General features: G+C 40.9%; 1 protein-coding gene across 1 annotated transcript in view; it reads left to right on the forward strand.

Annotated features, from left to right (window-relative positions):
- Positions 1–3,303: 3,303 nt before the first annotated feature.
- LOC118701546 (Golgi phosphoprotein 3-like) overlaps positions 3,304–13,097 on the forward strand; it is a 127,918-nt gene continuing 118,124 nt past the window's right edge. Inside the window, exon 1 of the mRNA XM_036406220.2 lies at positions 3,304–3,828. Within this exon, the coding sequence (XP_036262113.1) occupies positions 3,616–3,828 (213 nt within the window). The 5' untranslated portion in view covers positions 3,304–3,615. The remainder of the gene's footprint in view (positions 3,829–13,097) is intronic.

Raw genomic sequence — 13,097 nt, forward strand, 5'->3', positions numbered from 1 at the left:
GGTAGGAACTTGGTGTTGCTTTGATTGGTACTGTCTGGGTTGGAGCTGTTAGAATTTTTTGTTAACCTTTTCACTGCCCATATGCAAGTAGCTGCTGGCTTCCCGCTGGGCTTAGTGAGAAGGTGGCTTGCTCCTAGCTGTCAAGAGGTAGTTGTCATGTTACGTGGCCAAAACCATTTCTTCAGGCAGGCTTGTCTACTAATGTTCTTATGGTATAACACTCCTGCATGCCTTTTAGCTCTGTGGATTGCTTGGGGGGGGGGGTTTAGGAGGGATTTTTTCCCACACTCTGCTTTCGAGTTTGACAGCGGCAGCTCTAGATGACGTGTTTCTCAGACCCGTCCATGGAGGCAGGGGCGGAGCCACTCCCACTGGAGGCGCGGCTGTGTTCCCCAGAGTTGGGCTTGGGGGCAGGGCCCTGCCCCCTGACGTAGGCTGGATTGAGGGTGTAGGTACGTCCTCCGACAAAGGTGTGGCCAACCTCCATGGTGTTGCTGGTGTTTCTTTGGGGCCGGCCCACTCGGCCTCAGGTGGAGGCACTCTTGGTGTTTCTATGGTGATGGGAATTGCGGGCAGCCCCGGCAGCCGGGGGGTGGTCTCAGGTAAGCATGGGGCTGAGTTATGATCACAGGCTGTCCAGCCGAAATGGCGGCATGGTCCGAGCAACTACAGGAGCCCCGCGGGGCAGGCACGGGTTTTGGGTGCTCCAGTGTGTCCTGGTTTAGGCCAAATTTGGGAGAAAACCTCCAAAGGGGGCCCCTCCCCCCAACCGGTTCGGGAAGGATCCCTCAGAGACAAGTGGAAAGAACTTGTTTATTTAACAGGCAAAGCACTCCCCAGCACACAAAATGAACAATACCGGATGACAAAACTCATTCACTGCTCTGAAGAGATGACAAATTCAGAGATTCTTTCCGGTGAGTGGTCAGTCTGTTATCATTCCCTCCGGCGCTGGGAATGGCTGCTGCAGGCCACAAAGTGCAAACTCTAGGTGTTTCCCAGGTCCCAGTCCAGAGCAGCTTCGAATGGTTCCAAGAAAAGGGACAAGAAAAACAGTCCAAGGAGAATTAAGACTGCCTATCTAAACTAACTGTGAAAAATGCATGTATTTTATGATTGGCTTTTCGCAAATATTAAAATGAATATTACATGTGTTGTGTTAGAAAGTAATGCTGTATTAATTCTCTTAAGTACTGTGTTAAATATAGTTTTAGGTTATAAAAATTGTTAAAATAGAAACGATGCTATGTAGGATACTTTTTTTAAAAAAGAAAGGACTCGCAGCGAGATAGCAGCCACAGGACACCTAAATCTTTCAGAGAAAAAGAATTTATTGCTCTCTTATGAGAAGAAACGAACTTCTTCCCACCTTGCTCAGCCCTGAAGATGCCGTTAGGATTCGGAGGAAGAAGTTGATGATGACCAGACAGAATCCTGTATTTGAATGGAATTTACGCATCATGTATGAGGTGTATGAATATGCAACAGGCTATTGTTTTTAAGGGTTACTCCGCTGTTAATGTGTGTCCTTTTTCGGGCTTATTTTGCCCAGAAAAAGGTACCCGGACCGTCCGTAACTCTTTGTTCTTATTGTCTCATATTGTCCTAATCAAAATTGTCCAAATTATTATTACTCTAATTATATTGCTATTTTTATAACCATTTTATTACTATTAAACTTTTAAAATTTTAAAAACAAGTGATTGGCGTTTTTCTCAGGAAGAATCAGCAAACATTTGTGTGTGTGATTCAGATCCTCTTGGGATCAGTTTTGTCTGTCTGCTATTCTTTTTTATCAATGGTCTTGAAGAAGCTATACTGAATTATCACCATGTTACATTAGCAGATTATGCAAGAATTGAGGGTGTGAGAAATAATGGAGTGACTTGCAAAGTGACCTGGAGCTCTTGGTAAACAAGGTGCACCTAAATATATATTTATTTTTATATAAATATTTTATTTATATCTTAGATACATATTATTTTAAAAAATCTATATGCTATCTCAATATGGCCAAACACAATATCTCAATTGTGGACTAAAAAGTACAGGCAATCTTTGCATCTTAAGCACTTTTAATCTTTAATAAAATATGCTACCTAGAAACATACATAGGACTCAGCCCTGATAAGTAGTTTTGAGTTTTTGGCATGCCATGCTCAAAAGGACTCAAGGTTTGAAAAGATGCCTCATGGACAGCAGAGATGAGGGACTCCATTTACTAAGTTTAAAGACAAGACTGTAGAGAGCTCTGTGTGCTCATCTGAGTTTAGTTGCTGAGTTTATATATATACATATATATATATATATATATATATATATATATGAAAAACGCCAATCACTTGTTTTTAAAATTTTAAATGTTTAATAGTAATAAAATGGTTATAAAAATAGTATTACAATTAGAGTAATAATAATTTGGACAATTTGAATTAGGACAATATGAGACAACAAAGACAAAGAGTTACGGACATCCGGGTACCTTTTCTGGGCAGCACGAGCCCGAGCCCGAAAAAGGACACCCGTTAACAAAGGATTAACCCTTAAAAACAATAGCCTGTTGCATATTCATACACCTCATACATGATGCGTAAATTCCATTCAAATACAGGATTCTGTCTGGTCAGTGTCAACTTCTTCCTCTTAATCCTAACAGCGCCTTCGCCTTCGAGGTGGGAAGAAGTTCGTTTCTTCTGATAAGAGGGCAATAAATTCTTTTTCTCTGAAAGATTTAGGTGTCCTGTGGCTGCTATCTCGCTGCGAGTCCTTTCTTTAAAAAAAAGTATCCTACATAGCATCGTTTCTATTTTAACAATTTTTATAACCTAAAACTATATTTAACACAGTACTTAAGAGAATTAATACAGCATTACTTTCTAACACAACACATATAATATTCATTTTAATATTTGCGAAAAGCCAATTATAAAATACATGCATTTTTCAATATATATATATATATATATATATATAAATTTAGTCCTGGGGGCTGCACTAGCAATCAGACTTGGGGCTACAAGTGAAATCTAGCAGACTTAAGGTTGTAAATTTGTAAATAAAGCACTTAAAAAAACCTAATTGATGAGAGTGTACTACCCAGCCCCCGGGTTATGCCGCGGCGGGCACCGGCTCTCCAGCCCCCCTTCCCCTCCGCCCTGAGCATCGGATTAATCGTCCTCCACAGCCCCGGCTAACGATTAGTAATAGTCAATAAGAGCCGGCACCACCCGCAGTCCCTAAGGCTGAGGGGGCCGCATCCCTGAGGCTCTCCGTCCACAGCTCCGGCTCCGTGAGGGGCTCCTCCCGTCCGCGGAACTTTCCGATCGTACCCCCCCGCCTGCCACTACCACATCCTCCGCTGACATCAGCGTACGCCGCCATATTGGAAGAAAAGCCACCTCCGCCATCTCGGCCGCAGCAGGCGGGGAACGCCGGCTCCCACCGCCACTGCCTCGGCCGAATCCCGCTCCCCATGATTGCCCCCGGCCGGCCGTTGCCCCGGTGGGGATAGGGCGGAGGCAGGAGTGGTTGCCGTCTCTTCTTCTTTCCCCCTCCCGATCTGCCGCAAAGTTCCTCTCCCCGTGGCAGGCCTTTGACCTTCCACTGCCTCCAGCCATGACTTCCTTGACCCAGCGTAGCTCCGGGCTGGTGCAGCGCCGGACAGAGGCCTCCCGCTACGCCTCCGCCGCCAAGGAGCGGGAGGCAGGAGGCGGATCTGAGGATGAAGGCCGCCGGGACGAGCCCGGAGACGATGAGAAGGGCGACTCCAAGGAAACACGCCTCACCCTCATGGAAGAGGTGCTGCTCCTGGGCCTCAAGGACCGTGAGGTGCGGCTGGGCGCGCTGAGTAGGGGGATGGCTGACGGGCTACCGCTTATTCGGGGGCCTATGGAGGTTGTTGATGGGGAAGGGGAACTTAAGTGGCGCTAGTGCGCGGGTGGGATGGGAGCAAGGATGCTGCTGGGTGAGCGTTGCTGTAGGTTTGGGGCAGAAACGTTGTGGGGGACGGTGGACTGTTATGTAGCTTAGGGGTCGGGGCGCGTGCTGGAACAGGCTCGGGATTTAGGAGAGGTGGGGAAAATGATTGGATGTTGAGCGGAAGGAGACCTGTAGGAGATTTTGGATTGCCCTTTGAATGCAGGATTTGCAGAGGGGCTCTAATATTTGTAGCATCTCAAGGAAGGCAGAGTAGGTCTTGGAGGAGGAAGAGGTCCTGGAGCCTCTGATAGCATTGGTAGTTGACTTAAAAGACCTGGTTAGACCTCTAATATTTTTGTACTCTTGTACTTACCTGTAACTAATGTGGAAGGCTTATGTACTCCTATGTATTTTGTCAGACGCAACTTTATGGTGCTTATGGGGTTCTAAGGTGCTTTAGTATGCTTAGTGGCCCTTTTTAATAAGACTTCCAGAGTGTTAAAAATGTCTTTAACTTCGGGGAGATACATTTGACAAAAATGGGCCTTGAATAATGAGAAGTTTGTCAAAAAGAGGAAATGGCATTATTATGTAATTCTTCATTTTTGCTGAATTTATAGCTTAATTAGGTGACATGAAGCTGTTAATAACAGTCATTGAGGAAGTCATACTTCTACTAGTGTGCAGGATTTTTTGTTTGATTTGAAAGAGGTAATCAGTATAAAAAGCATGAACACTACAGAAAATCCTGTCAGTTTAGTTTGATGAAATGTATAGTGAAGCATAAAATACATTTATTTATGTATTATAAGTTTTGCTAAGCAACCTGGGGTTTTTTTGGGTTTTTTTGGTGAGAAGTAAACTAATGAAACAGTTCATTGATTTGGGTGGAAGTCTCCTAAAACCGTGTTTGTGAGTGCAGAATAACGGGGGGAAAGCTCCTAAGGTATATGTTCTTTGACTCTACACTGCATCTAAAATAGATTTGATGATTGATAAAGAATTGGTTAAAGAGTAATTTTCCTAGTTAACATTTGTTTTTTAATGCGTGTTTGTATATCTGTATGTATACTTGCCACAATAGCATATTTTATTTCTCCTTTAGATTGTATATTTTTGGCCATATTCCTGTAGTCACTTTTTTTTCAGTTGGACCTTGCCATGGCATCATAACAAAGTCAGTAGATAGTCAGTGTTGTGTTCTTCCATTTGTTGAATCTGAAGGCGTGTGTATGCACATTTCTCTTTCTACATACCTGAATAGCTGCATGAAAGTAAGTTAAGCATGACAAGACAGATATCTGTCAGGATTACCTAGGAGGTCTTGCCTTGAGGAAGGTGGGAGGAAGGTGGGATAGACTGGATGATCATTCAGCCTTCCCCCCCCCCCACCATGAGTGTGTGCTAAATCCTCTGAATTTTGCAGGCATTAGGCTATAAAGATTTCAGGGCAAGGAACAATCTGTCTGCCTAGAAAGAATATATGGTGCAACTATACCTAGTATATCAAACACTGGGCCTAAAAATCCAGCTTTGCATTGGTGTGCATCAAAATTATACATCATCCAACATTGCTAAGTGCAACAGTAGCAAACACTGCAGGTAATCTATTTATGTGCATGCAAAATGTAACTAAGTGATTACAGTGGCACATATGTTCGTGACTCCCTTGAGATTTTGCAGTTGAGATGTCAGACAGAAGGGATGATAATGTCTCTAGGGTAGGGATCTTATGTGCACAAACCTCAGCATGCACCATTTCTGTGCTTGTTAGACATGATTCATTAGAGTTTGTATTTTGGTTTTGTGTCTGATTGTACTCTTTTTTTCTAACACTATGTAAACAGCTTTGTCTCCATGAGTTAAAATCTCCATGATTTAAATTTTAAAATAAAACTATAGATTAATTTTCAAAGATTTTTTTTGTACTCTGTTGTTCTAATGATAAGTTAGCAAAACTTAGGTACTTCATGCATCTGGAAATGGTTTTAATAAAACTTTTACTAATGATAAAAATTATTTCCCATGACATTTGTGTGAGATTTTGTCATGACAGCAAGCAGAGAAAAGTAATATAGGGTCTATAAAGTATAATTGTGAAACTTCATGAAATGTAAGGGAAAGGCAAAGAAAAGACTGTAAATTTAAAGCTGGTAATGTCCTTCCTTTTTATTGCAACAAGATAAAATAATTAGTGTTGAGTTCAAAAGAATTAAAATAGTCCGAATTAGCCTAAGAACGTTTCCCTAAAAATAGCTTTATTCTCAGAAAAGTCACTGAGAACTGCATTGATAACTTAGTTTCAAGGGTTTTTTTTTTTTTTTTTTTGTAATTTCACTTCTAATATTAAACACTGGTGAATATGGCTTAACACTACATAAATTCTATTAAAGAAGCCTTGCATGTAAGGACCTGCCATTAATAATTTTTAAGTGTAAATTGCAGAACCTTTACTCATAGGAGAGAGAATTTCAGGCAGATTTAGACAGTGATGGATTGATTACTTTAGTGTTTCTAGGACACTGTTATATATTAATGTGAATCCTGCTTTCAGGATAGTGGAATGGTTGTAACAACCACAGACAAAAGTTTTGTGTTGTTGCTGCAGTATGGGCGCAGTCATGCAGTCATGGGAATGTCAAGCTGCCCCAAAACAAACACAACACACCTCAATCCCATTTGTCATGGTTTGACACTGGCACAATGCCAGTGCCCCCATGAGGATACCCTCTCCCTGGTTTCTGCTGTGAGATGTGACCAGGAATAAGCAAAGCAGGCTCCCACATGGAAATAAAGAAAACAAAACTTTATTAACTACACTACAACTATATGTAAAAAGGAACACACACAAGAAAAATGAAAACCTTACAAATACACTTCCTCCTCCCCCCACCAAATTCCAATACAATACATCTATTCCCCAAATCACCAACTCTTGGTCCAGCACCAGCCTTCAGACAATCAATCCTCAGTTCATCAAGAGGAGAGGAGTCCTTCTTGTACCATGGGCTTCCCCTGGAAACACAGTCGAAGCCTCGTGTGTTTCCGTGTCACTCATGGCACCGCCCGGAGTACATCTGCCGTTGTGACCTCTTCCTTTCATGTCCAGTGCTCTCACCACTGAACACGGACCAGAGCTGCTTCTAGGGTTGTCTTTTTAAGGATGCTCTGTCCCAATCCAAAAAAAGGCACAGTCTCTCCTTTGGGACACCTGTCCCCACAATCTCTCCTTTGGGACACCTGTCCCCCCCATATTTTTTCACCCCCTGGGGCCGAGGGGCACCAACACTGAACCCTCTTGGTTCTGAGGCATTGCCTCCCCCTAGATGCAGTCTCTGTGTCACAAGGAACATGGTTCTGTCCATGGCTGTACAAAAAGAATCCAGCAAAAGCCACTCCATCATCTCTTCCCACTAAGATTCTTCTCTACTCTTCCACTATCTCTGACTTGCCCAGACCTCTCTCACACTTGCCCATTTCCTTCTTCCATTTCATCTCTATCTCTCTTCTAGGAAAGGTTAATGTTCTGCAAAGTTTTCATTGTCCAAATAAGGGTTAAAAACTCGGACTCTGCCTTCTCAGGAACTCCCACAGCCTGGACACCTTCTCGCTGCATCCTCCCCCCCCTGCTTCTCCTTCTCAGCCGTGCTGCCGGCACATGTTATCAAGTTTCAAGGTAACATAGTCTCAAGCACAGGCTGTACTCTCTCTCTCTCTCTCTCGGGGGGGGGGGGGGGGGGGGGGGGGGGGGCTGCCCGATGCCTCCTGCTACTTCTCCCACCCTTCCATCCTCGGGGGCCTCTTCACCTCCCCTCTCGGTCCAAGCCTCGGCCTACCTCACCCGGCCGCATGGCTCCCCTCCCCCACCCAGCAGCAGCAGCTGGACGGGGGAGAGATCGGGGGAGAGATCCGAACTCTTTCCTCACCGGAACCCAGGAGACCCTCCCAGGGGAGAGCTCTGCTTTTAACCCTGTGTTCTCAGAGGCGGATCCATGTCCTAATGGCCATATTAGATGCCAATATTAAAATCTGAACATCCATTGGCCCAACCATAGCATCCCAAAAAACACATTTCCTGTCAAACCACCACACCATTCTCAATGCTTGAACAAAATTATTTTTTTTTCATTTGACTTAATTAAATGGTAGTTTATGTATGTGGGCTGGTTGTTGGGGTTTTTTTTTTCCCAATGTTTCTTTCATTTGGATATTCTGTGTATATATAACTATTTCTGTATTTCGAGGTCAAGATAGGTTTTAAGGGTATGTGCTAAAATATGTTCATGACAGATCTGGTGTCCTTAGAGGAACAGGAGCACTGGAACAAAAGGAGCATCTATAATTTATTTGGAAACCTTTCAGAAACATGATTGGGAAAGGGAATCATGTTCCTCTATTTAGAATAGAGCAATAGCCTGTTGCTATAGGAATAAAAAATACTGAAACAAAATACTTTGCTGTGTTAGGTTAAAAATAATATTGCAGTAGGACCAATCAAAGTCATAGCACAAGGGAAGTTATTCTGTAGAACTACTGAAGCTTCTGAGGTCACCTCTCCCAAAAGAAAGATGTGGTAAATATTGTTAGCTGATTTACAAATGACAGCTGAGATGAGTACAGGTCACTCTTTTCCTTACAGTTCTTTCAGACATCTTGTAACTCAGTCCCATTGAAAACTGAGAGATTGCTAGGTTCTTTGTAGCTGTCACTCCATATCATTTTTTTATACATGTAGGGGGTTTTATGGTGGGTTTGTTGTTTGGTTTTTTGTGTGTTTTTGTTTTGGGGTTTTTTTTTTGAGTTCTCATTCAGTACAAGTTGGGAATCTATTAAAATACAGTAACACAAAGAGCTGATCTTGTCCTCTAAACAATGTGCCACAACTAAGCAAATTGAAGCAGCTGTAGAGACACAACACCTTCTGTAGTTCAGATAATTATATTTAGTAAGATATAATACTTATTTGATCTGTAACTAATTCCCTATTTGCTGAAAGAAAACTCACATAACATTCACTGAAATAATTGTCATGTGCTGCAGTCTGCTGCAACAGTAAATATTTTTAGTTTTATTTACACTTTTATTGGTGAAAATTAAAATGTCCTTTGTGAGAGTGAAGTAATGTTAATTCACTTTGGTTCAGAAATTGTCTTGGACCTTAGCTACTCATGTTTGGCTTTTAGAAACGTCATTTATTGCTGAAGATTTAGTGCTACAGCATAGTTTTTTGTCATGTGAAGGTCTCTATGATACTTTTCATTGTATTGAAATATGTTATTAGGGAGCTAGTTTGCCTGCTTCAGATGTGCTGTTTTGTGTTGATTAGATTAATTCTAAAATGTAGTTTCTTTATTCTTACCGAATCAGAGTAGCTGCATTTCTTACTGAATTTAATATTTTATTCCTAAAGAGATTTTTTTGGAAAGGTGAAAAATTAATTTTGAAAACATTCAAAATATGAGTGGTATTTTCCCTGATTTTAAGATTTGCCTTTGTGAAATTCATATTAGGATTCAGAAATCTGTGATTTTTTTTGCCTGTGTAACAAATGAGTTTTCAGAAGGCATCTTTGTATCTTTTTTTTCTCTTCCTCCTCTCTTCCCTCCATCCCCTAAGAAAAGTTTTGGCAGCAGCCTGAATGTCAACTCAAAAGCTCCCAAGATTTTTTAAAAATTTCTGAGACAAATGAGTGAAACATGAAGAGACATCTACTGGGAATTTGCATTTCAGTTGAAGAATGATATATGAATGTGTTGAAACTTTGACAAAGGCATGCTTTATCTCAAATCCTAAATTCATTTAGGTTGGAAAAGCCTTCTAAGATCATAGAGTCCAACCATTAAACTAACACTGCCAAGTCCACCACTAAAGCATGTCCCTAAGTCCCACATCTACATGTCTTTTAAATACCTCCAGGCATGGTGATTTGACCACTTCCCATGGCAAAATGTTCAGGGCCTAATAACAACAAAGTATGGAATGTCTGTGATGAAAAATTTTTTCTTTTTGGTCCTTTTTAAAATTTCATGTCCATACCTAAATTACAGGCTAACAGAAGGTAGGAGGTATGTGCTACAAGATGCAGTGAAGTGCCTCTTTACTGTGATGCTGAGTAAATCCTGCTTTTGTGCTTTTTGGAGAACAACATGCTGATTTGGAAGCAGCAATTTGGATACAAGTTGACTTTGTGTTGAAACTGTGTTTATATTTCATGGTTCTGTATGCAGCTAATGTGGTTATCTAGCATGGCTAATCTGTAACCTATATTATCTATCCATGGATAACTGAGTATAGTGTAGTCCCTTATTTCATGTCAAGCTGTCTAGTGTAGGACAAAAGCAAAAACAATGTTAAAGCCTTTCTAGTGATACTTCTCAGTATTTTTAAGCACTCTTAAAAAAACAAAACTGTAACCTTTTCCTCTCCTGTAGCAAGCTGTTTTTATAAAACATTTTGCATGAAGTATAGCTGAGAAAGTATTGCTGTTAATTGCTAGAAGTGGAACTAAAAGTTAACATCATTTTATGTCAAAGAAAAAGTGATGTTATTTCAGGTGTTCTTTGATCCTAAAGTAGTTGAAGTACTGGAGCATTTATCTCAGCTACTTAAGCTTCACAGTAACTGGCCACCTTTGCAATGCTAAATTGACCAGGCTAAGTGTTACAGATAGTATATTCAAGAATGACTTTGCTACTCACTGAGCAAATAATGACTAGAGCACATAATAATTTCTGTTTTGCATTACTGGGGAAATCGTAGAATGGTTTTAGTTGAAAGGGACATCCAAAAGCCATTTCATCCAACCCCCTCCAATGAGAAGGGACATCTACAAGATCAGGTTGCTCAGAGCCCTGTCCAGTCTGACCTTGAATGTTTTCAGGGATAGGGCATCTATCATCTCTCTAGGCAACCTATGCCAGTGTTTCACCACACTCATCATAAAAAAATTCCTATATCTAGTTTCTTATTTCTTCCTTATAGTCTTTTTTATATCTACCCTCTTTTAGTTTAAAACCATTACCCCTTGTCCTATTGCAACAGGCCCTACTAAAGAGTTTGTCCCCATCTTTTTTATAAGCCCCCTTTAAGTACTGAAAGGTCTCAATGAGGTCTTCCTGGAGTTTTCTTCAGGCTGAACAACCCCAACTCTCTCAGCCTGTCTTCACAGGAGAGGTGCTCCAGCCCTTTGATCATGTTCATGGCCCTCCTCTAGATCTGCTCCAACAGGCCCATGTCTTTCCTGTGCTGAGAACTCCAGATGAGGTCTCACGAGAACAGAGGGGGACAATCACCTCCCTCGACCTGCTGGCCACACTGCTTTTCTCATAACTTTTAGTAAAGAAAGAAAAAAATAGTAGTCAGTTAATCATGTGCCACTTTTAACTGGGTTTTTTTCCAGTTTGCAAACAGGTTTGGGATCAATTTCAGTAATTTCTTTTCTTTCAGAAATATTCATAAAATGTTACTGCAGAATGATTGTGAAAAATGCCAATCACTTGTTTTTAAAATTTTAAAAGCTTAATAGTAATAAAATGGTTATAAAAATAGTAATACAATTAGAGTAATAATAATTTGGACAATTTGAATTAGGACAATATGAGACAATAGAAACAAAGAGTTACAGACGTCTGGGTACCTTTTTCTGGGCAGCACGAGCCCGCAAAAGGACACCCGTTAACAAAGGATTAACCCTTAAAAACAATAGCCTGTTGCATATTCATGCACTTCATACATGATGCATAAATTCCATTCAAATACAGGATTCTGTCTGGTCAGTGTCAACTTCTTCCTCTTAATCCTAACAGCGCCTTCGCCTTCGAGGTGGGAAGAAGTTCATTTCTTCTGATAAGAGGGCAATAAATTCTTTTTCTCTGAAAGATTTAGGTGTCCTGTGGCTGCTATTTTGCTGCAAGTCCTTTCTTTAAAAAAAGTATCCTACATAGCATAGTTTCTATTTTAACATTTTTTATAACCTAAAACTATATTTAACACAGTACTTAAGAAAATTAATACAGCATTGCTTTCTAACACAACACATATAATACTCATTTTAATATTTGCGAAAAGTCAATCATAAAATACGCATTATTCGCAGTTCCTCTTCTGTTTGGAGGCCTGCCAGTTATTCAGAGTTCACTTACACATATCAGACATTAAAACATTATTTTGTTTTCTGTTTGTGATGGATCATTAAGATAATAAAATAGTATGTCTTGTAAGCTAGATCTTTGTAATTGGAGAGCTGTTAAACACTCATAGGTCTTTTACTATTTGTGGATGTTACAGGATTTATTCATCACAATAGGAAATTAAACTATCGAGCTTTTTGCATAAATTTCTGTTGCTGATATTCTTTTAAGCACTTGTAAGTTACTGCCCTGGTTCTGGCCAGGATGCAGTTAATTTTTGCGGCAGCCCGGATGGACACAGCTGGGTCCTTCAGGTTATTTAATACCACCTCATGCCATTTGCAGAGGGGGGAAGGAGTGGGGTGGATACCCTTCAGATTTGGACAGGGTATGTGGAGTGTGCAGACCAGGTTCCCCAGTGAGCAATCGTGAGTGAATCATTTACCTATCTTGTACACTCTGCTATTAGTATTGTTGCTGTTACTGTTGGTTTTCTTATCTCATTGCTGTTTCTGGTAAATTGTTCTTATCTCAACCTGTGATCTTTGCCTTTTTATGTCTCCAATTCTCCTCTGGGGGGGAGAGTGGAGAGTGAGTGAGTGAGCCAGAGCGGGTTGGAAACAAATTTGATCTAAGCATTTGTTGTATTAGGTACAGAGCCATTGGTCACAATGTTGCTTGATCTGTTCAAGTGGATACGGTACCTAACTCTGTATATATTCCTGTATGTGCTCCTCATGGTGCTCTTTTTCAGAGCAGGGAGAGGGAACAGGATTACTTTGTTGCTGTACTGTGGAATATCACTTTATGACATGATAACATCAAGGGCAATGGGGATCATTTGTGATGTGTATTCAGTGTTGTTCTTCTGCCCTTACTTCAGGTGCTTGTCGTGATCGGCGGAGGAATTGCTTCACACAATATGCGCGAACAGCAAATCCCAAAGTTTATTGATAGCTCACACATATTTATATTGGTGTTAATGAAGCTTATACATATTGCAAAAGCTGAGCTCATTATTGGTTAAAACACACTTAGATCAACCACACC

The sequence above is a fragment of the Molothrus ater genome (genome assembly GCF_012460135.2).
Source record: "Molothrus ater isolate BHLD 08-10-18 breed brown headed cowbird chromosome W unlocalized genomic scaffold, BPBGC_Mater_1.1 matW_random_MA34, whole genome shotgun sequence".
NCBI lineage: Eukaryota > Metazoa > Chordata > Aves > Passeriformes > Icteridae > Molothrus > Molothrus ater.